Raw genomic sequence first — 25697 nt, 5'->3', positions numbered from 1 at the left:
CAGCAGAGACCCGCCGACCTCCATCAGGCTCAGCATCACCCCAACACCCGCTGCTACCCGCCGGGCTGCGGGTACCTGCGCCCCGGCCCTCTCCGCACGCTGCGGGGCGGTGCCTGCAGCCGCCACGCCCCTGCGCGCTGGGCTGATCTCTGCCCATGTGACGATTCCTGCTGTCTAAGCCAACCGGCGACTGCGAACCACGGGGTGACGGCATCTGCCGGGCTGCGAGAGGCCCCATTGGGCGGGCGGAGGGCGGGGCTCCGGGAGGCGGCTGGCGGTAGGCTGGGGCGGCGGCCGCGGGGCTGTGCTAGTGCTGCCGGCGGGTGCGCCCAGCGCCGCCTCTGAGGGGAGAGCGGAACCCTGCTGGCCTCCCGCGGCTGCCGTCTGCCCCGGGGCCTTTCCGAGGCTCGAGGGCCTCCGCCCTCCTTCCTGAGCCCCGCAGGGCAGCAGTAGCTTCCCAGTGCCGCAGCCCTCGGGTAGCAGCAGCACGCGTGGCAACGAAACCCGCGTGGCGTTCGCCCGCATAGGCAGACGCAGTGTGGGGATGTACCCACGGGGCTCCATGTGGGCGGAACACCGCGCACATGGGCAGGAATGTGTGGGGTGAGCTGCCACCGGAGAAGCTGGTGTAACTGGCACGGGCCTGAGCTTGACTGAGGTCAGAAGCTCCTGGGGGAAAAACTTGTGTGAACTGGCAGCCATGGGTGTGAACACGTACATGGAGAAACACGAGGGGAGCTCGTGCGAGAGTGACGTGCACCGGGGGACCTGCCTGGGGTAACCCACCTCAGGGAATCAACCCAGGATAGTCCACACCAGATAATAATGCCTGATAACTCACCTGGGATGACCCATGCTGGGTAACATGCACACCAGGTAACCCCCCTGAGACAACCTATCCCATAATGACCCACCCTGGATAACCCATGTGAGCTAAACCATCCTGAATAACGCCTACACCAGACAATCCACCCAGCACAACCCACCTGTGTCAATCCATGCTGGATCAAAACCAACAAGCTCTGTTATACCAGCAACATTTCTCAGATGACTGAGCACTCGGACATTCTGTTTGCAGCAGAAAGAGGTCGGTCTTGCAAGCAACAGGCCGGTGCCCAGCACAGGCTGTAGTCATTGAGGCTTTGTACGTGTCAGGCCTTTATTTGCCAGATGATCACACTTGCAAGAATCATGCCACCTAAAAGGATTTCACAGAACGGGCCCCTACAACACCTGTATGCAAACCAGTAAATTTGAGAGAGGATGCCTGGCTAGAAGCTGTGGCAGATCACAGCAGTAAAATAAACAGAACTGGAAAGCTCTTTCTTACTCTGCGATGTATTTATACTCTTCAGTGGCATAGTTCAATACTTAACATTTTACTAATGGATTTAATGCCTGATATGGCTCAGGACAAGTTGTTGAAAGTTTCTTAGTGATGTAATAGATCAGGGGAGCTGGCTGATATCATTATTTACAATGAGACAGACCAAATACTCCAGCTCCCCTGTGCTGTCTGGAATTTCCTTTAACACATTGTGAGATATGCCCAGTTCCCTGAGGCACACCAGTTCAGAGAGCTTCTGTGGAATTTTAGTGAACTACAGCGAAATAAGCCAATTAATTTACTAATTGATTGTTACACAATTCCTGCTGCAGAAAGTTTAAAAGGTAACGTTCCCGCAGGCAAAGTAACATTCCGTAATTTAATTACAACAATAAAAGCTCCTAACCTTTGATTCCAGTGGAAGCTGATTTGGTATTTTCCAATAAAAATACGGATGCTGAGCACAGAAATTGAGCAAGAAAACTTCTTAGACATGATAATAGGCAATAAAAAACATGCAGTAGCATAATACCTCTGTAGCTTGAGCTTTGGGAGAAGTTCTTTAGGTTGTTATTATCATTAATGAAAATTTTACCCTCTCAGAACACTCTAATTTTCTGTTTCCTTCAGCCAAAAGGAAATGAAACATACTGTTATTCTTCTTGGTTCTGTTCTTACTTTGGTCTTTTCTAAAGTTTCTGGCTTCAAATTTCAGCTGTTCTCCAATTATTGTGGAAAGGATCACATACTTTTTGCTCCTGGGTCTGAAGAAAGCCAGCCCCTCAGAAAGGATCATAACCCCACATTCGAAACCGTATGAGGAAATATGAGCCTTTTCTGAAATCAGCTATGAAATACTGATTTTGCAAATTGTGGTTAAGAGAGATTTCAATGCCTGGCTCATCAGGGTATTGTTTTGCCCGTTCCTTAGTATTAAAAAAAACCTCTGTTTTTAGAAATGTGAAGCCATTTTCTCTGCTATAAGAAATCAAGGGCCCAATATAGGCTTTCATGTTTGAACTAAAGTTTAATGACCACGTAATTTTAAGAAGTATGACACAGAGTGGAAGGATGTCAGAAAGAAGGATCTTGGAGGCAGGCCTATCCACCAAATTCCAGCTACTCATTTTGTGTCTTATCCATTGGGATGGAAAATACCTACATTCCAAAAAGTACTAGCAAAATAAAAAATAGATGGTCTATTTAAGATCAATCAGAGCGTCAACATACCAGCCCAAGATATACCTCGGTAACTAGCGCATCCTAGTAGATCTTTGTCGTTTAGATACTAAAAAAACCATGTATTTGACTCTTCAGAAACTGTCTTTATGCTCTTCGTTTACTCTAGGTGTATTCAAACACAGGAACTTTTGCATCTGTTAGGAGGAAGTCCATTAGTTACAATTTTGCAACACAACAGTATTGCAACACAAATTTTTCTTACCTAAAGGAAATGCTCTCACACCTTCAACCCATTCATTTGGCACAGTGTCTCTCCAGTGAAGAAAGATGACGTATTTCAGAAGGAAAAGATGCAAACTGGTTGTTTGATACATTTAGGTCACTTTCAGATTTCTAATCTGTAAAGGAATACTCTTTACCTGATTATTTGACATTTCCAATGTTTTTAAACACTTTACAGGACACAGTTCTTCAGGAAATGAGTCAAACTTACTGTGGTGTAAAAGCAGTACCTGGAGAGCCTTCACCTCAGACACCACTGCTGGCACACTATTCATTTCATTCTCACATCCAAGTAAAGCGGTATCGTAAGGCTACACAAGCAGGCAGAAAATGAGGGCAGTTTGTTTAACTTTAGACGACCCAAATCTTTAATGTCAGAAATTTTGGGTATTATTTCTGAAATAAGAGTTGCCACTAAGATTTAAGTGTCTGAGATCAAACAGTGCACACAATGCATTTGGAAACTGAGAGCTTCTTATTGCTGAGGCCAGGTCTGGTTATCTGTCAATTCAACAGGAATGTATGTAAATGCAGTTCCAGAAAACTGTATGTTGGAGAGCTCTTCTAAACATGGTATTTGTTCATCCAGTGAGTCCAGTCAGTTTCTACTTGAAGAAAACTCCTTTAATGTTTAAGTCTGAATATTATCAGGAAGATGGGTTGATTATCATATATAGTGAGGTGTTTCAACATGGTACAGTTGAAAGAAACTCTTAATTTGTTATCATCAACTTAGGTCTTTTATTTTTGCCAAACAGAAAAGCTGCACAGGCAAAGATATCTTATTGTTGAGAAATGAAAATTCTTGTAGTTTCTTAAACTCTGATATCCTTTGGTAAGCTCTGAATCAAGTTCGGTCATATGCTGAGTTTTACTAGATGAGGAAGGTAGCAGAGAGCCCTTGACAATATTGAGATTTAACTAGAATTAATGGTGAGTAACTTAAAATTTTTCACGTCAACTACAGTATCTGGTAAAGTGTTCACCTTGCTGCCTTTAAGCTCAAATGCTTCATCAGCTGTACCAGTTACTCACTTTTTTAAAAAAAGTGCTTGTTAGATAAACTACATGAGTAAGCTACTAGAGTTAAGCTGAGTATCTCTTGCTTACAAAGGTGTAGTTTTCAGGCTTACCATTCATACAGCTCATTTGCTTTTTTGTTCTTTTGTTTGGCACAGATAGAAGGGTTGCCACTCGCGGTCTCTCTCTACAGTGTTGGATTTCTCTTGTGTTCCAGTTTTTCATCTCCCTACTTGGAGATGAAGGGATTGTACTCTCCTTCCTTGTCACAGCACCACAGTGGAAACCTCTACATACCCAGGTTCCAGAAGCCTGCTAGGACTGCAAAACCAGGCTCTCATTACCAAACTCCACTGGCAGCTTCTGGTTTGTCATGACTAACAGTTCCCAGTTTTCCTGATGAATTCCCGAGTGGTTTCTAAGGTACACTACCTTTATTTTGTAGTCACCATGGCACCCTCCCTCTGATCCTCTTTGATGATATTCCTACATACAATGCAGAGATGAGCCTGTTACAAAATCCTGCTCTTTGGAAAGAGCACCTGCTCGGTAAGACATCTGATGGCACTTTCCTGCTCACTGCAGTAATGAAAACATGAAACATGATTTGTTGCAAACAATTTATTAGGTAGTAATAAATATGGATTTAGCAGAAAGAACCACAAAGCAATAAGGTAAAATAATACTAGTCTTAAATATGCAACTGACACATTTTAAATTTTTTCTCTAGTTTTCTGACAAAGTGCTATGTAAAGAAGTGTCTATCTGATACCAGTGCCGAGAGATAGCAAGGATGCACTGTGAAACACCTGACTTGCATTATTTACCTTAAATAAAATATACAAATCCATGAAGAGATGCTTTTATGTGAGTGAAGTTTAAGTAGAAAAGTATAGCTTGTTAAGATTACAAAATACAAGAGTCTACTGTTCACTTTAACTGCATACTACAATTCCTTAAACTGCACTTTGTAGTAGGGAGGTATGAGTGAAGTTACTACACAACAGCACAGTGCCTAACATTCATTTTAACTTTTATTTGAAAACTGAGAGGCAAGAGCTAATTTAAATTTTTTTAAAAAAAAACTTTTTTACAAAATATTGCACACTGTTTTAGCATGCAGTTTACATGGAAGATATAGTCAAGTGCACTTAAAACCCTGAAATACAACCCGAAATTTTAAAGTTTTGTGTTATGGATACTATTTTAACATACAAGGCCATGTTTTGGACTGCCTAGGGTTGCACCTTACAATTGGGACCCAACTTGTTGTGACCCATCCCTGATTCTGCAAAGAGCAGGCTGAATGCTTACAAACAGTATCTGCATTATAAAACTTCACTCCTGCATCCCACACTGCTTGTAGCTTCAAGAAACTGACAGAAGCAATGAGGAGAAAAACTAATTTAACAGAAATAACTTAGCACCTCCTATATACAGCGTGTACATATAGGAGGTATATAGTACCTCCTACATACCAGAGTTTTTGTTACTGCAGATGTGTTGCAATCCAGGCTAAAATTATTAAACTTTTTGAAGTCCTCTGAGTAAGACTGGTTTGTAAATCTGCCTCTCCCCCTCTTCCATATGCACATTTTATATTGCACAGCAAAAGTACAAATCCATTTAAAAAAAGGCATGCTAAACATTTAATATGGCTTCTGAATGATTTAAAATATTTCCCTTTGATATCCTCATGCAGTATTTTAGAATAAATATGAATACAAATGAGAAATTCAGGAGTAAAAATAAAGCCAGCTGTAACATCTGTCAGAAACCAAATAAATCCCAAGAGTTTTTCAAAAGTAGTTGCTCAAAGATCTTCTACAAAACACCATAACATACACAACCTCCTTGATGTTCCACAGAATAACGTGAAATGTAATTATGTTAACTGAGACTTGCTTAACAGCACTGGCAGTCCCACAGTCCTCTGGGAACAAAAGCCTTACCCGATTCATGCTCATCCAACTCAGTCAACCATTTACATTTCATTAGCTTTATTGGTTAAGCTCAAGCCCTACAATAGCTTATATAGGAAACACAAAAATATTTATAAAAATAATAGATATGTTGTACAGTTTCTCTAAAAAAATAAACCATGCAGCCTCTGTACAAAGTTAAAAAACTGTACAAATTGACTTTCCTATTCTGTAAAATTTACATACATGGAAGTCTTCCATTACAATGGAAAATAAGTTGGGTTTTGCTTAGCCATAAGATGCTGTTTTGTAACTGTTGTTCATTTCCATCATTCGTTTCTTTCACCTGGCATTAACTGGCCATTTAATTTCATTAGAAGTTTAACGACGAGACCTGCCTATATAAAGGGATACAATTAAATTCTGTCAGCATTTCAGAACTATGACACAACCGATTTAAGTAGATGATAAAAACAGGTAGATAAAAACAGTAAGTTAGAAGTTGCATCATTTTAGAAACAAGGAAAATAAACCCTAGGTTTTACTCAGATATCAAGAAAAGTGTTCTTCAAAATTACTTCCCCTATAATCACCTCAATATATAAGAATCAAAACCAACCACTGTCAAAGAATGCAAGATACTCAGATCCTGTCACAACACGGCCTGTTACCACTGATGCAGACTACGGGCAAAACAAGCTGCTTCCATCAGACATCCACAAGCATCAAAAGTTCTTGGTACTGCAGTGAAGTTGCTTTACAACACTGCATTTACAGACCCTCAGTTTTATCCAACTTCAAACTCCACTGGTTTGATAGCAAAGTTATCAGCTCTAACTCTGATTCTCATCATACTGGGGAGTTATCCCTATAGCCTGAGGGACCGGGCACACGCAACAAACAGTTGCTTACTGATGCATTTTATGCATTTTTAATCTTACAGGGTTCACATGCAAGTAAAACAAGGAAACATTCTGAAATATTGAAAAGAAAGTTTTAAGATCATTTTTGTGGGGGCTTGGCTTGGCCTTCTTCTATGCTGCGTAAGGGTGATCAATCTCAAGAGAAGAGGCATGTATCTAGTTAAGGAAAAAAAACAACAGTACATGAGGTATGAAAAATAACAATGCTTACCTGTTTGGTATGCACAATAAAGCTCATTTTGTTTTCCAGGCCATGGATTTGAAAACATGTATCTCCATCTCCCAACTGCCACATAAAGCAACCATACTTCAGGCTGAGGAGTAAAGCCTACAATGAAAAGTGGGAAACTTGCTCAGAAAATATTCTCCATACTTAGAAAATGAACTTTCCTTAGTTCACTTACACTGGATTCTGACTTGGAACAGCACATTCCACAATCTAGCTGTAACTTATAAAGTAGTCAAGTGGAAAAATACCAGGCAGTATTAGTATTTTGGCTAACAATGTTAGTGGCAACTGCACCAAGCAGTTGGATGTGAAGTGACAACTAGAACGGAGTTTAAGAGAACATAATTAAGCTTAACAGGTAGCATTGGCAGTTCACTCAAACTGACCTTTGTTTCCATGTTGAGGAGGTGCAGCCCTTTTACATTTACTCCTACATACACTTTGATGACTTTATGGCTACTTGAACTTGCTTTGGTGAATATCTGTCCTGTGAAAAAAGCTGCTCCGTAAGTAGGAATTTCCCAGCAGTTCTGCAAGAACATGCGCTGAAGGTGATGCATCTCCTTACTCACACCTTCACTGGTGCTGAGATTCTAGAAATAAAGAACAGTGCCAATCAACAGGTCTTCCCAAATAATCGTGGTTATTTGAAGAAAACCTACTATTTAGTGGAATTCCAAATAAACTAGTATTCCCAAAGTGCTTTCCCATCAATTGTATTCTACATCTAAATCAAACCCAAGAGTCACAGAAAGGCTCGGGTGCCAAAAGAGACTGAGGCAGAAAGCAGGTGCATGTACAACCCTCAGAACTCTGACACCGAACCTCTGCAGGGCCCCACATTTCTGCCTCTCTCAGAAGTATGCTGGACTCATCAGGGATAGGAGCTATGCACCCATCTGGCACTAAACACATCACAATCCATAAAACTATGCATTCTTCCTTTAAGGGGTGCAATCCAGCAAGTCATGGAAAGATGAATAAGTACCTGCCCCCAAAATGCATAGATTTTTTTTTTCTTTTTTAAGCAAAAGACAGAAAACTTCTATTTAGTGAAGCCTTCATTCAGAGCAAGACAAGCTTGTTTCTTCCTCTTCAGTACAGCACAATAGTCAATACAAAGGATTGCTAGAGTGCTGCTGCCTCAAAATAGGCTGATGTAAAGTACCCTAACACACAAAAAACACATGAGATGAGAAGGCAGAGACATGAGAGAAAACACAAGTCTTCAACAGTCACGGGGCCCTGACTGTGGGCATGGTGGATGGGACCAACCTCTTTGGATCCACACCCTGCATTACAGTGTATCTGAATTCTACACAGCCATTAAAAAACATCAATTACATGAATGCAATTGGAAAAAAAGATTGCAACTCTTCTCCCCTGTACCCTACACCCCAAAATAATGGCCAAAGAACAGAAGTCAAGAAAGCTATGCTTACTGTTGGTCTCTTCTCCCACATAACAAGTGATAGGACAAGAGGAAACAGCCTCAAGTTGCAGCAGGGAAGTTTAGATCGGATATTAGGAAAAAATTCTTCACTGTAAGGGTTGTCAAGCACTGGAACAGGTGGCCCAGGGGAGTGGCTGAGTCACCATCACTGGAGGTATTTAAAACACGAGTAGATGTGGTGCTAAGGAACGTGGTTTAGTGGTGGACTTGGCAGATCTGATGATCTTAAATGTCTTTTCTAACCAACACATGTCTATGTTTTTATGATTCTTATCTACTTGAAGAAGGTGTAAAGACTACTCTGCTATACCACAGTCTTAGAAAGACCACCATCATCCTTCCTCCCTTGCTATTACAAAGAACAGGAATGATCTGTTGGTTTCAGATAAAAAGGCACCAAGAGGAAGTTTATGATTGATTGACCTTATCTCAGAGGAGGGGCAAAGCCTGAAAGCTTCCCTGGGTACCCCTGCAGTGTTTCCTGACACTGATGTGTGGCAGCTGGAGCAGTTCTCCCTCTGACACACTTCACTTTTTCCACTGTTTATGAAGTTCGTTAATTGAATCTCCAGGTGCCTTTGACCCTGTTTGGAATCCACAGCCCTCCATTAGAGGTCTTTTACAGAAATAGCTCACGTCCACTTTTAAAAGTTTTGCTCAATTAACTGCTGCAGTCAAAGCAGATTATGTGTGTTAAGGGGTGGACATCAGCAGTGCTAACAGAACGTACAAGTTACACTGGCAAAAAGGACTGAGGGGATGTACTGCTACAAGGAGATGTGAAAAAAAGGCTGCTCTGATTTTCATTTTACACTTATGCCTGAACTGGCAGTATCCCCAATACACAGCTGATACTGAAGATAAATGAACAGATGACAATTACATTTACTTCTAACAAACAGATAACTGTACCTCTACAAGAAAAACAGTATTCCAATAACCTATCCTAAAAATTCAGAACATACACAGTTCTTGCTTGATATACCGGTATTTTTGTTCATTAATTGATAATCAAAGAATGTTTAGGACAGGATTTTCTACTATTTGATATTTATCTCACCTTGTATTCATGAAGTATCCTGTTTGTCCAGTGAGGAGCTTTACTTTTTAGTTTAGTGATTGGCACTATGGATTTAAGATTTTCTTCACTACAAAAAAAAGCAGAAAAAAGTTCTTCTTCACCAAACAAAACAAAGAGAAAGAATGCCCACTTGTACCTTCAAGTCACATATTGAGCTAGACGGTCAGCTCCTCCTCTGTGTTGCCTCAGCAGATGAGCAGCTTTCCTGAAACATAAGCCTAAGATATAGAGTAATTCTCAGCTAATGGAGATCCATTTTTGGGTTACACACTGTGTGTCATGCATCATGGACACAGCAGGGAAAGGAAATATTAGCAGCAGAACATGTGAGACTTAATTGATTACAGACCAGTTTGGAAGCAAAAATTATATCTAAACAGCCACCTGCACCAGCATAACACATGCTCAGGAAAGATCACAGCTTATACATACTCTTCCTTTCACTGCTGTATTCAGCCCCACCAAGGACTCAGCCCAATTAATTTTCACATTAAGATTGTATATTACGTGACATGAAAGTGAAGCTATTTATATAAAGTGCCTTTTTTAAAAAACTCAAAACACAGCAAACAAAAACACTCTAAGGAAGCCTTTACTAGTTTGCTTTCATGCACAATTAAGGTAGTCTCATAAACTTAATGATGCAACCTATTTAGTAATTTTAAAACTACATTTCTCAGAACTTGCACATACAACCTAGCAAGCAAAAACCCTGCACAGGACAATGCATTCAGATCTTTAAGGTCAAGGATACTCTCATACAAACAATAGCCTGGATATATTTTGGAAATGACCAGTCTTTTAATAAACATTTATGTCAACTGCAAAATAAAAATCCAGAATATAAATATTTTTGGCCGTCTGAAGAACAAGTTGAGATCTTTTCCAACATCTTATTTTGAACATGGGTGGAAAGCATGCCCAAATGCCCACAAGGCTCTTTATGTGGCCCAAACTATCTTTCCAAGTACTCCTGTCTACAGAGTCAAACACTTCCACTGAGAAGGATCAAGTCAGAAGCACATTGCTCATTTGCTTCAGTGAACTTTTACCTGGCTTACTTTGTAGTGCTACAGTCTCTACACCTAACAGAAGGCAGGGAAGGGAATGAAGAATTGTAGTCAGTACAGCCAGCCCTTTCAGGAAGAGCCTACACTTGCATCAGTGTTAACTGCAGCAGAAAATACACCCTGACTTACAGATGATGGAGAACACAACCCAAAAAAAGCAAGCCAATATCTGTTGATGCTATGAATGAGAGAAGTATAGTAGCATTCCAGAACAGCACAGCTGCTATTATGTGAATGAACTGGGGTGGAGATGAAGGTGGAATCCTGACATGCTCAGATAGTACAGAAAAGTATGTGGGAGGAAGAAGCTGTATCCCAGAACAGACCAGCCAGCACAACAGTAGCTGAGAAGTGCAGAGAAGAGCAGAGGAAACCACCATCTGGCAGGACTATACTGGTGCTGTGCTTCTGATCAATCTAGTAGAGCAGTTCACATACAAACGAGAGAACAGAAATACTACCTCTCCATGGTCAGCTCTCTTCAAATAGGAAGGAAAACCAATCCCAGAAGTTGTTCTAACTGGGCATAATAAGAGGTTTCTTCAGCATTGTCTGAAGTCTCAGTCCTGTGAAACCCTTTATTCACATGAATACAGTAATACCAAGAATAGTAACAGTATCTCAGTATAGAATTACAGAACACAGAACCTCCATCCCTCTGCCTGGGACTGCAATAACAAAGATAGATGTATTTTTCAGACCCCACATCCAGCTTCTGTTAATGGGACAATGGTGATGTGTTCTCGCTGAGCTAGAGCTCAGTGATGAAGAAAAATAGTAAATACATCACACCTAAAATTTCAGAGTTACATGTTAAGTGCTCTCTAAAAATACTTAATCTAAAACCATCATTTTACATTTTATACAGACATACTTACTTTAGGAAGCCCTGTTTATGTTTCTTACTTTCATAATTTCCATAGACTATTTGTAGAAGTAGACTTGCTAGTGTAATCAGCTTGGCATCAGGTGAGGTATAGAAACCTTTCAGTAAATTATATCTGGCTTCATCAAAAAGGATAAGAATAGCCAATGGATCTTCAATCTGTTAAAAAGATTTAAATAATATGATTTCTTTGTAAAAGACAATGATCTTAGAAACTATGAATACAGAAGACAAAGGTGTGATCCCAATTGAAGTGCATATTTTACTAATGGCTTCATAATAGAAAAAATGACATATTTTCATTGACTTATTTCAAGACTCCACTAATCTAACACACTTACAAATTAAAGGTGACTAGCATACAATGCCCACTCAAAAGGTACCCAGAAATACTGACAACTGTGGGATTTTGCCCACATTAATTAATTCTGAATAATATATTTGAATAATCGCCTTTAAATTGGCCAATTAGGTATCTGAAATAAAAAATCATAGCACAAGGAAAAGCAAGCAAATCGTTCCAGTTTTCTTTACCTGTCTGACAGGCAGGTAAAGACTGTGACACACAGACCTATAAACCAAACAGTTTGGAAGGAGAGAAATGAGAGAGAGGGGGAGCATGGGAGGAACCTGAAGACAAAAACTACTGCAGAAAAGACAAGGAGAGGCGAGATCTAGTTTAATTAAGTTTGGAAAATACTCCAGTCATTAAACACACTGGGTGTTGATGGTCAAAGCACTCTGATTCTGATCGTGATTTCATGCTATCACATCTAAGTGCAGACCTTTTTTTCTATTTCCAGTGGAAGCCTCACATCTCTTCTCAGAAAAAGCTGTGAAGTTTCCCTCTGAGGATCCAAGTTTGTCAGTTCAGTGAATATTTCAGGCCAGTCTCGAATATGCTGCAAAGGCTTGTGATATGGCTTCAGTTGGAGGCCTGAAAAAGAACAGGTTCTATTTCTAAATAAACAAGCAGAAAAAACACACACACACATGTACACACCCAACTAAATGCTGCACCAGAACCAGAGTATCTGAAAGTGAGGACACATTAACAAACATTTCTCCCTATTTTTTCTAAATGGCTATATAAAGTTTTGAAAACATGGATTTTGTGACAAAACTCTCAGTATCAATTTACTAAATACATTAGTGATGAAACTTTGTTTCATCCCTAATGATGGCCTTTACAGTTGTACACAAACTACAAGAAATAAATTTTATAATAAATGTTGCCATTTGTTATTCATAGCCATAGATCAGAAGCTGACTGATTTTCAAGTTTAAGCTAAATATCTAGACAATTACTTGTTTTTAAACAAAAAGCATCAGTGAGCTCTTCCCCTCAAAAGCTATCAATGATTTGAGTAAAGCATGACAGAGGTACTTTGAAAAAGCACAAGCTGCAAGACTTCAATGCTCAAACACTTCTTTTTCTTCCAGTCATTAACATCTGTGTTACCTGTGTTTGAGTGTTACAGTATTCAAGTGTCATACAGCAAAGTAAAAAGTTAAATGGCATTACACTGGGAGAAAAAGATTTAAAAATAACGAGCACTTTCTGCAATATTTACAGATTAAAAAACAGAACCAAAACCATCCCACTTCAGTATTGACATCATTAAATAGCATTTTACATGCAAGCCTTCTGTTAATAGACTGTCAACCCAGTATCATACCAGACCCAAATTTTGCTTTGTAAACCACAGAAGGATTTACATCAGAAGGAATCTCAAAGACCATGTAGTCCCAACTCCCTGCCGTGGGCACAGACATCCTCCACTAGACCACGCTGCCCAAAGCCCCAACCAACCTGGCCTTGTACTCTGCCAGGGAAGGCAATCCATTACAGTATCTCCCATAGCTATCTTGTTGCAGCAGTACAATTTACCATGTTTTCTAACAAAACCCAATCACAGTCATTGACTCTGTGTCTATTTATCTTGTCATGTATCTCAGAATGTGACAATACACTTTTTATTTAGATCAGAAATATGAAAAAATACAGCAAATGTAAAAATGATGTTTTGAATCAGAACTCCCTCCCATCAAATACAGCTGAACACTTGTTTATCAAAAATCCTTTTAATGCAAAACACAAAAATTTGTATGATTCTATGACCTAACCAAAAAAAAAATCATTAAATCAGATTGGTTTTAATTACTAATTCTAAATAGATTAAACATCAGTAAAAAGAACTATATGCAAATTTCAGATACTCTGAAGTATCTGGAGGAAAAACACCACTAAAATCAGGAGAAGTTAATGGTAAAGGCTATGACAACAATGGTACCAATAAATGCAGTCTAGACTAGCCTCATCTTCCTAGATGAAATACACTCTAATGCAAAAAGATCAGATCTGTTGGGGGTACCCAAAATAATGGCTAAAACTGGGATACTCTATACAGCTCTGAACGCACAGTTTGAAGACATCTGATTGTAAAGGCTGGCAGTTGATCTACTGGAGGAAAGCTTAAGCAGAGAAAAACAGAAAAACTTGTCTCATTCCCTAAGCAAAAGCTATAGACTGAGACCTACAGCGATTAGAGAATATCTGGCAAAGTGCATTAGCAGACAGCCTAGATAGAAATTATCTCCTGAACATGGCTTGTAAAAGCTGAAAGAAAGAGGGTAATACAGAACAGTCAGAGCACATTTCCTATTTTCCTAAGAAAATATTTTTTTCTAAAGGCAAGCAGAAATAGCAAGCTATGATAAACTCTCAGGTATAATGATCTTCCTTGTGTACTTACTGAGGTTCTCAGAACAGATCCAGATAGTGAAGTACTGCTGAGTTTCTTGAGACAAACGCATCCCCTCCATTATCTGCTGCACAGTAGTATTGTTTCCATGTTTCAACTCAACAGACCGGTACGACCCATCCATACGATAAATTCGTGCCTTTTCATACTGCATAAAAATTTAAACATATTAAATAAAGAACTTGTTAAAATCCTTTCTGTTGGCACTTCCGAAGAGGAAAGCAATTTTCTGTAATTCAGCAACATCAACACTGTTCAGAAAAACAACACTGCACAACTCCTCCATATTTACTCTTTTGTCAAAATTGCTTGTTTCATGTCCTATGCAAGTTCTTACACTGTGCTTTTACCACAATAACTACAGGAAAGATCTCACTGATCCTTTGAGGCCTTCACTTCTGTTGAACTCAAAAGCAAGTAGGCATTTAAAAGTTCCCTAAGGGATTTGGGATCAACTGCCTATGCATATCTCAAAATAGCCACTTCACTATTACTAGGAGCTTATGAATTATCTCCCTCATTAATCTACTAAAAAGACTGATTTTTCAGAGGGAAGCATCATCCTTTACACAGACCCCAGCACAATAAGAATAAAACCTTGCTAAGATATTTAGCATTTTTGTAATATTACTACTAAATCATTTATTCCCTTCAGAACTCCCATAGCTTTCACTGAATTGTGTATGGGCCCAGAATATGCCTCCTGGAAGACAAATCAGGTGCTTATAGCGCATACACACTAGTCATAAATCAACGAAACGTTGGGTTCACCTCTAAGAGCTTAAAAGCTTCCACTGGTTGAATAAAAAGTTGCAGGGACTTGTTATTTCCCTTCTTCAAACAGACTCAGTCATCAAGCACTGAGACATCAATCCTAAAAACTTCTGGAAAAAGATTAATGCTTTGGAAAACTACAACTGACTGAAAAAGGCTGGAATGGAAAGCATCAGTTTGTTTTCGTTGCAGTAGTCACTGTGTCTCCTATTGCAGTAATGTAACCTTTTTCTTTAATGTAATCATTGTATAGCAATAAGTGACAGCATAGTGCAACCTTTTAAACTAGGAAACCCAGTTAAAATGTGTGCGTAAAGTCTTTTAGAGTCATTAGAGATACATCTGCCATTTGATCAACTGCATAAATTCCCTAAAATAAGGGATTTTTTTCATTAATTACTTTGTCAGGTTCATAGAGAATTAAATGAAGATAATTTAAGACATCTTGAAAAATTCACAGGTTTACTGCCACCTACCTATGGAAATATAAGTTGCATCTGAAGTCAAAGAAAAGAAAGAAATGGATTTATATGATCTGGCTACTTCCAGATGAGAGGAATCGCACCATAAATTTTGTTCACTATCCTGGCTAGATCTCCACTGACTGCCAAGGAAGAGTACACTGACTAACTGATGTAAATCCTATTTTGTAGAGGCCAACATTCAGCCAGCTGAATGCTTCTGTTTATCAACATGTAAGATGACAATGCATAAAGCAAGTTAATGGTTATACAATCAAAAGTAGACATAAAATCGGTAGCTCCTAGGAGTAAATCAAAACATCACATTTAAAGTCTTAAATGTATTTCTTGAGCAATAAATATAGGCAGAAGCATTTAAAGAGACAGCTTGTCAGTTCATCAATATTTGCACTAACAATTTCAATATAATGCATATTTTCAACAGCAACTACCATAGAATCATAGAATGGCATGGGGTGGAAGGGACCCCAAGGATCACAGAGCTCCAATCCCCCTGCCACAGGCAGGGCCACCAACCTCCAGGCCTGGCTGTCCAGGGCCCCATCCAACCTGGCCTTGAACACCTCCAGGGACAAGGCATCCACCACCTCTCAGGGCAGCCTGTTCCAGCACCTCACCACTCTCTCTGTAAAAAACTTCCCTCTAATATCTAATCTAAACCTTCCTTCCTTTAGTTTTACTCCATTCCCCCTTGTCCTGCCATTGCCTATCCTTTTAAAAAGCTGATTCTCCTCCTGTTTGTATGTTCCCTTCAGCTACTGGAAGGCTGCAATGAGGTCCCCCTGCAGCCTTCTCTTCTCCAGGCTGAACAAGCCCAGCTCCCTCAGCCTCTCTTCGTAACTCTTCTACAAGTTTATGTGTAAATTAAATATAAACTTTAACCTATTCAGAAAATAAACTCATACAGGTTTGTTTATGGCTTCCTTCAGCAGTTTTGCAGCTTCTTCCCACTCATTTTGTTTGTTTTCTTCACAGACATTCAGTGGAGATCTTCCTTGTTGATCAGTAATGTGCTATGAACAAAACAGAAACACTGATAATATATTTTCACTGAGGATAGGTAAAACGTTATAATTTTTTTGGTGATAATTAAAATACTAGATCCTAGGGTTCAAATGTTTAATTCATACACAGTGGGAAATGGAGAGGTAATTAAAACTATATAACCACTTATTTTTGTAATCTCTCAACAGAATCATTGTGCTTATGCACTGTGATCTGGACACAGTATTATTTCACATACACAAACTAGAAGCTGTTGCTAAAACTATTACTTCTATATATAAACAGAACTTACTCTGTCAATTTCTGGATGATTTAGTAGAATTTGTACTATTTCAGCATGCCCACCTCCAGCAGCAAAATGAAGAGGAGAGCTAAGCTGGCCGTTCAAAAGATTTGGATTGCATTTCCCTTTCTCCAACAGCATTCGAGTGGCTTCAACTTTTCCATACCTGCAGACAGGTTCAAAGGAGAACAGACATAGCAAATGTAACATAAAATCTGTTTTGCAGATAGCCCTAAATATGGAAAAGTATATTTCTATGTTTAAGAGTTTATAGCTTTGAAGTGACGTAAGTGGAATAAGTCTGTGGAAAGGAGTATCAGTTCTGCACGTCTTTGGCAACCACTGATCTAGCAATTATTTAGTGGAGTCATTACAGACACACCAAACCGTGCTTTAAACTAGGTAAGTTTGGGTAGCTGTACCCAATCCTGGTAAAACAGAGCTCAGCCTTGCCTGTAAAACAAAAAAATCTGTATGGGAATCAGAGTAAAGCTTTTGATTGTCACAAGTGGCTTTTTTTTTTTATAACTAACTTTGATTTTCATGTTATTCATATCATCAGACAACTACTATAAATACAGAATACTACCTTGCATAAAGACAAAACAAAAGCATTTTAACAACGGAGGAAAGCTCTCAAACACTTACAGCTGAAATCATCACTGAATTAATAGTCAGGCAAGCAGATCACCTCGTCCAGCTTCCTACTCAAAGCCTGGCCTTCACCAACATGTGCTCAGCTCAGTTGTTGCTGTGCTGTAAAAATGCTCATAGCCTTTAACTAACAAGGACTGTTAAGTTGCCGTGCTAAGCTAGACCCAGTGTCTAGTGGGAATTAGAACTGATGCTTCAGGACAGATATAGGGCAATGGGCAAGGATTTGATGACATGATCTCTGCACCAGGTCTCCTCTGAAACCATGCCGATTGAAATGATCTCAAAACCTGAAAGCAGTCTTTCTTCTCAGAAGGTTAACACTAACATATATTAGTATAAAAAGTCTAGAGGTGTTTTTTTTAATTCTCATTTTTTAGTCTGTATGATAAAGTACGTAAATAATTAGCACCAAAGAATCAGGATAGCAAGAATACGTTTGATTGGAAAAAATATTTTCATTTGACTCACCAGCATGCATAATGGATAGGTGCCCAGTGGTCACTATCTAACTGATTAACAGAAAACTTTTTATCCAGAAGGTGGCTTAGTAAATCAGAGTCACCTTCGCAAGCACTGCGGTGAAGAGGGAAATCATCTACCCATTGGTGTTCCCTACGGATTAAAAGGGGAAACATGAGGAAAATACAGTTCAGAAATATTTCAAGAGTTGAGAACACTGACTTTTTTAGTTACTAACATAACACAAACTGTAGATCTACATAAAGAATAAAAATTAAGCTCATGCATCTAAAATGTGACAATATTCGTACAACTAGTATTTTAATCGTTCAGTAGTCAAGCCACAGCTCAATTCATTATGCTAAGAAATGCTTCCCTAATGTTTATAATTTAAGCCCTTCTTGATCCATCCTTTAACTTACATGTTTCAGTACTCAGAGACTTCAAATAGAATTTCTTTAATATGTATTTATATTAGTATATAAATCCCTGAAGTAAGAGAAATTGCATTCTGACCAAGTCTACCAAGTACTACTGTAATATAAGAAAACAAAATTATCCATTATTGAAAAAAGAATGTAGCATAATACTTGTCCTCTGTGACACTGCTCATGCTACGTTGCCACTTTTCTCTTTTAGGAATCTGAATCTTTGAATAATCTGGAGCTCCAAGGCCAAAATATGGATTTATTACCACTTTGTCAACCTGCAAAGACATAATTTAAACACAACTGAACAAGCATCTTATTTGGCTAAACAACCCCCTATCCAGGCCAGATATTCTCATGAAACCATGTTAGGAAGTTCGGATACCAACATTTTACAATTAAAGAGAACGATGTTCAAATGTGAGGATTTGAAAAAAGATTTAGCAGCAAGTGTGCAATAAGGCAATCTGATTATACTAAACATAAAGCACACATTCATGTAAAAATATTCATAAATTGTAAAATTCAAATGTATTTCTCAAATACATAATGTATTTCTCAAATACATAATGAAAATCTAGTTCTTACCCTATTGGTATACTGAAGGTCAGATCCAAACAAAGGATTATAGATACACACATCTGCTTTCTCCAATGCCAGCATTTTACTCTTTATTTCCAAGGCAGTGTAACCCATGTGTAACGAGCTCTCTGTTTGACCAGGTTCTATAGCATAGGCAGGGTTTATGACATTTGTTTTAATTCTCTCAAGAGGAGATGGTCTGAATAAAGCTGGGATGGAGTGAGACTGGGTATGCCTTTCATCCAGCCACCTGCAGGACAGAATGGACAAGTAATTAATTTTCAGGTAGAAAAGGACTATTTTGGTCATGTCTGTATGATAATCACACATTTTAATACAACGTGCACTGCCAATTTTATGTCAGTAAATTGATACCCAAACATGATTTTTTTTAACCAAATATAGTTAAGCAAATGTATGCACTCAGACACATTTCCTGTGGATGCACGTTCTCAAAGTAAAGGAAGTTACAGACTAAGGTAACGTTTTACAGCCAAAACACTTAACCACACCAAAACGTCACCATTTCGTTTACTTTCAGTTTATCAGTATTACTGCTCTCAACATACAAATTTTGCAGCTTAAAGTGAATGGTGAGAAGTTTCAGTATCTTTGCTGACTTAAGCCTTCCAACTCATGTCTTTTATCAGGGAGAAGTGGGAAAAGGCAAAAACACCAGGTTCTTTGGTAGTTTCAGAATGGCCAAGTCTCTTTGGCATAGATTACCACCTGTCTTTTCACAAAGACAAGAGCAACCTTCAGCACAGCTCAATGCACTCCTGCTGACAGTACAGAAGGGCTTTAGAGCCCTTTTTCTCTGAGCTAGAGGAAAAAGTGCTGTAAACCTGCTGCATTTTTTTCCTGCCACGTTTGAAAATTAACACAGGGGTCCGGACTTTCGAATAAACATATTTTCACTGATTTGCTAAATGATTTTAGAGTTATGTTAACTTAGAGTCTAAAGTCAGGCTTGCATTTAAGGTTTCTGCACACACTTTCTCACAAGCTCAGATAAACATGTACTTGCTGGAACACAATAAATTCTGATCAGTGATTTAGCCTGAAAATACAGAAGACAGACAAGTGTACGCTCTGGAATCACAGATCCACTGACAGCTTCAATCTTGTCTGTCCAGAACCATGTGTTAGGAGGCAGAACATGGCCTGCAGTTCAATGCACGTGCTTCAGCATGGATTTTTAAGTCCCAAATCCAAGCTATCACATGCTGCAAAAACCGTTTTCTCTTCATTGACTCACTGTCCTGCTGGGAAGGAGGACGTAAAATTGCAATCATTGTGCTATAAACACCCTGCTGCCTCTCTGAGGTATTTTCAGGCATTTTCTCCAAGCAGTTGGCAGATAAATTAGTTCTGGTAGTTTGAGCCTTCAGAAAGTGCTGTTTCAGATTACATACATAAAGAATAATCAATATAAACTATTTTCTACTATACATCCAAGGTTTCTCTCATAACTGTAAGGCTGATAAAACATCTTAAGCAGAACCTAAGAGGTCTGAAGGCACTCATTAAATAGCAAATAAATGTATCAACTAGCACAATTACAGACTTGGAAATATCATGGATCTTCTAATAAACTGTAAAAACCCTACACATGGAACCTCTTTAGGTGCTAGCCTGTAGCTTATAATTTTTAATATTAGTAAAGAGCCTCACCTAACTTTATTAATGCAAATAAGTCAACACATAAGTAGGTCTGGTATTTGTTAAGATTACATAAAAAGGACCAAAAACCTGCTCACATATGCAATTTTCAAACTACTATAAATCTGGTTAAACAAATAATCACCTTTCTGAAAGTGAATTCCCTACTGCAAATGAACTTGTATGGCTGGGGTATATGCATTCCGTTTGTAAACAGGGTGTTAATTTAAATGCAAATCATAATGGTATACAATTAACAGAGTAACTTTACTACACACTGGCAAATAATCTGACAGGTGGAAATTATGTCACTTACAGAAGATAGTACTTTAGATGATTTTACAAAATCTTCACTGTGAGCAAGAACTTCCCAAAAGCCACTTGATATACGTAAACTCACCATTCTTCAGTTTTTGAAATTTTTTTTAAAAATATTTAGAAATGTTGTTAAGATTTCAGTTTCTGATAAACACGAAGAAAATAACATGGTATCACATTTCCTCCTTAATCACAATAATGCTATAAAAACTGTGTATTACATCTAAGAATTCTCTCACTTAACACCTAATTTAATGCATTTTTACTGATGGCATTTCTTACTTATCCAAGGCAATTAACATTCTTGCAGTAAGCGTAGCAAAATGGGTGCTGGATTCACTGCAGACCCTCATGATGTCTTGTAAGCAGTAGAACACAGGGCATCCAGGACTGTATGCATATTTTGTATTATCTAAAAAAGAAACATTCTCTGAAGGTAACATTGATGAGAAGACGACTCTTAATTTTCCCTCCTGCATCTTCTGTAGTTACACATTCCCAACTACTTGAGAGTATAATCTAACTTTAAACCAGAGAAACTCTTTTTTTGACAGAAGCTAATTGATAGAAATCACATACAATCCATACCTAACAATTCACAACTCAACAGTGTAGCCTCCAGTTACTACTCCAGCAGCATGATCAGGTTCATCTGAGGAATTAGTATTAAATGTATACTATTGCCAGAGAAATAGAATAGTACTTGGGACTAGAAGAGGTGTTTATTGCTCTTGGTAACTCTACAATGTTTTTTATTTGATTGCATTTATCCTCAAAGCCTCTCACTAAGGCAAAAATGAAGGAGTTTCCCTGAAGCAGAGACATATTTACTTCAGGCTTTTAAAAATGTACTTTACTGAGAAGCAATTTACTGTACCTTCTAAGGACTTTATTCACCAGTCTTTATTTAAACACTTTACAGACTTCAATAAGCATTCTTCTCTGAGTAAACAACAATGAACTGAACAGGATGTCTTATTTACCCTTGCATTCAGTAAATTCTGTGTAAGTTAATGCACGTGCTTTGATACATAATCAAGGGAACAAATACAGCTTAAAACACAAGTGTGCTACTGTTACAGAAACTAAGGCTACCATTAAACCAAATACTTTTTTCCTTAAATTTAAGTAACTTTAGAAGTTTTTAAGTATTCAGAGAGAGGTTTCCACCTGAATGATGCTTTTAATATTTAAAAGCATATTCATAAAAATTCTTAATAAACCCTCAACTGAGCTTCTGCAAAAATGGGTGCAACTTCAGAAATAATGTTCAACATTACCTTTCACAACAGTTGGAACAATGTAAAGTGATGCCTCCTGGCCTGCCTTCTCTCCATCAAGGGGAAACTTTTTCATTAACACTACACGCTTTCCTAGTGCAGTATTTAAAAAAAAATAATAATTAAGCAACTGATAAAACAAACAAACAAACAAATAATCTAGAGTTGACTCAACCTTCCTAATTTCTAAGATAAAATAATTATTATTGTCAACTATAATTTAAAGCAAGCAAAGAAAATCTAGATACATATGAAAAAATTAAGATCATAAATATGCATAAGACAACATTACAGTACCCCTTTTATCATAGCAACTTTTCTATACCCCCGATGTTTCATAGCATTCACCACCTATCTTTAAGTTAAACAAGATTCTTATTGAAATGGGAAAGCACAGCTGCATGCTATATTGCACGTGAGGGTGAATGTTTTATTCATACAGTAGGAGGACAGTACTCTCCATGTTATCCTCCCTTCTACCCTTACAGAATTTAGCATTTTGTTTGCTTTTCTGACCTCAGCTGCATATTTTAGCAGTGGCCACACTAAGTTGTGCATATTAATGTTTGGGCCCTCTGAGTCAACTGAAAACTCTCTAAACTGCATAACAAACACAGTTTTTGTTTTTCATTAGCCATTCCCCAATGTGCATTAATGCCTTTACACAATTTCACATTTGCTGCCCAGCTAGCTCTGCTGAGTCCACTCAATTCCAGTTATTGCCACCTGCAACATTTTAGCACACAATCAGCTACTCCCTTTCTGAACTGTTAGCACTGCACTGCCTTGTCTGCACTGACAACCTTCACAGTATAACCTTACTTACAAAGCAGAAATGAGGTACGCAGGGGGGAAAAGAAAGAAAAGGAAAAAGAAAGATAAAAAGAAAAAAAGTGCTTTAGTCAGTACAGTTTATACCAGGCTGGAAATAAAATGTGCTGGCTAAAACATTTTCTGTTAGCAGAAGTGTGAGGTTGGTTGCTAGACCAGCTATGAAAAAGAAAACATGTTAATTAAGTTATATCTGTAAGCAGCACAATTATGCCAGATTTTTTTTTTTTGGTAGATACTGTCTACTGAACAATGCTGGCTTGAGAATAGGTTTTAGAACAAAGCAATTCACTACTTCAAGTTTTAGCTGAAATTAAGGATAAAAAAGCCACTTCAGTCTGGGTTACCAGAAGTTTAGCCCTAAATTTCAAGTTGAGAAGGAGGAGTGGTACAGACAGACAAAATTTCACTTAAAAATCTTTTAGTAAGTGTTTTACAGGGAGTTGGAAAGAAAGGCAAATTTCTTTTCAGCTGTGTAGCTGGTTTAGGGTTTTTTTTATGAATGCCAAAACATACCTTCTTTTTTTAAGCAAATTTCATGCTTTTGCCCAACTTTTACATGAACATTAGTTAAAAAAATATTTTTATAGAGCTATCAACAATAAATCAGATTAAAATGTTTTTACCTTTAATACCCTGATTGGCTGGTGAAATTGGTCTGGTGGCTTCTAATACATAATCCAAGATGCTCTGAGCTACCTCAGCGCCTCCCTGCAGTTGAGTTTCCAACAAAACTTTCTTTCTTTTTTTCTTTTGGCCTTCGATAGGAACTTCAAGCAACAAAATCTTTCAAACAATAAAGAAAACAAACAAGTTTAAGCACAACTGAAACAAGTACAGCACACTTCTTTAAAGCTTTTTTCTTTTTTAAAAAGTGTATTGTTTACCGTACCACTGCAAAAGTAGTAACAAGATTCAGGAAGTATGAAACGTGGAGAAGCAGGATGGCAAAGACAGAATGACCTCCACAGCAGTAAGGTTAAAAAGAATACAAGGCTGCACCCTTGCACTGAGCAGCCCACAGGGCAAAAGGCCCTGAAATGACATGAAAGGCACAAATATTACAAATCTATTGTGTTCAGATCCCCTAGGGATGAGGCAATGCATAGTAGGTATATGACATACACAGACATTATTTAAACAATGTTGTTACAGTATAGCTGAAGATGAAATATTATATTTACTATTTTTTTTATTTTAATAAATAAAAATGTAGTTTTACTTCGTAAGATTTGGCTCGATACTCCCGAGAATTCAGGCTCGCAGTATTTTTTGGACGAATCACAGCAACGTACGCATCTCCAAGGTTTTCTGGGTTCCCCATCTCTCCTCCTTGTTTTATCACTAGAAACAATGAATAAACAGAAGATAAAGGCTGAGTTGAAAAGAAGAAAAAAGTCCAATAGCCCTCTAAAGAGTAACACAGCAATTATATCCACTGTTCATTTGCATTATTCATTTATTGTTCTTCAGCTGGAGAAATATCAATGGCTGATATAATTCTAATTAATTTTTATAAAAGGGAAAAACCCTACATCACAAAGATTTAATACAAATAGTCTTGTTCTTTAACCCATGTTTAAAATAAACGTATTTATTTTTCTACTTTGTACCCACCTTCCCCATTCTGCAAGCCAGGCAAAGAATTTTATGCCTCTGAAAAATATGTGAAATTGAAAAAAACCCAATGTGTTCTAAAGTGACAAGCAGTGTAATTTATAAAGTCTGCTATGACAAAGTACTGCATTTCTATGAGTTCCACTGGGATTTCAAGAAAATACATGATTTTCCTTCCCCCTGCTCCCAATAGGAAGTAGAACAGAGTCTTGCCTACAGCCCAAGTAACAAAGCTGATAAAAATAAACTATAACATGGATTCATTTACTTAGTTTTACTTCAGTGAGACTGCAAAGTGGTACACAATTCATTCAGACACAGAGCTTCCGAAATTGATGTCTTCAGTATTTTGCAAAAAGTAGACAGAGGTTGTTAGATTTAAGGTAAACTTTTGCTTACCTTTCTGTTTAACCCAAAGTGATAACTGCTATAATCACAAAATTTTGTAAAAACAATGGGGAAAACCTCCTAAGGCTAAATCACTTCCTGTATCAGATTTGAGAAAGGTCATTTGTGGTCATTAGCACTTTCCAACTGATGGAATCATAGAATGGGTAAGGTTGGAAGGGACCTTTAAAGGTCATGTAGTCCAACACACACACACAGACACACACGCACACCCGCCCACCCATACACACACACCCCCCGCACCACACCCCGCCCCCCCCCCCCCCCCCATTAAGCAGAGACATCTTTACTAGATCTGGTCTCTCAGAGCTCGGTCAAGCCTGACCTCCTCCAGGTCAGGCATGGGGCCTCCACTACCTCTCTGGGGAACCTGTTTCAGTGATCTACCACCTTCATATTGAAGAACGTTTTCCTAATATCCAACCTAAATCTCCCCTTTTCTAGTTTAAAACTGTTACCCCTCGTCCTATTGCAACATGAGCTCATGAACAGTTCTTCCTCAGCTTCCTCATGGGCACCTTTCAGGTATCATTTTCTTCATCTGCAGATGAATCCCGTCCAGTACATATCATCAGTAAGCACATGCTTTTTGCATATTAACCCCTCAAAAAGATTTTTAATGTTACTGCCTCCAACTTCTTCACCTCTTCTAGGAAGAACAGAGGTCTTCAGATTCCCGTGCCCTTAATCCAATACTTTTGCTGGGATCAAACTACCTAAAAATATAGTAAAAAGCCCAAAATAAGTAACAGCATGTATATTTTCACCTTC

General features: G+C 38.4%; 1 protein-coding gene across 1 annotated transcript; it reads right to left on the bottom strand.

Moving 5' to 3' along the window:
* Positions 1–6062: 6062 nt before the first annotated feature.
* On the bottom strand, positions 6063–25632 carry KRIT1 (KRIT1 ankyrin repeat containing; the record flags this gene model as incomplete). The annotated part of the gene is made up of 17 exons (XM_084260855.1): positions 25571–25632; positions 24124–24245; positions 23528–23687; positions 22071–22163; positions 21073–21202; positions 18817–19060; positions 18391–18506; positions 17810–17953; positions 16694–16850; positions 16302–16409; positions 14132–14288; positions 12161–12312; positions 11368–11534; positions 9399–9486; positions 7272–7478; positions 6868–6984; positions 6063–6131 (listed from the first exon to the last, which is right to left on the bottom strand). Exons 2-17 carry the CDS (start codon positions 24223–24225, stop codon positions 6063–6065), a joined length of 2211 nt encoding a protein of 736 aa, XP_084116981.1. The 5' UTR covers positions 24226–24245; positions 25571–25632.
* Positions 25633–25697: the final 65 nt, after the last annotated feature.

The sequence above is a fragment of the Gallinula chloropus genome (assembly GCF_964237585.1).
Source record: "Gallinula chloropus genome assembly, chromosome: 2".
Taxonomy (NCBI): Eukaryota; Metazoa; Chordata; class Aves; order Gruiformes; family Rallidae; genus Gallinula; species Gallinula chloropus.
This window is presented reverse-complemented; position numbering and strand designations above follow the sequence as displayed.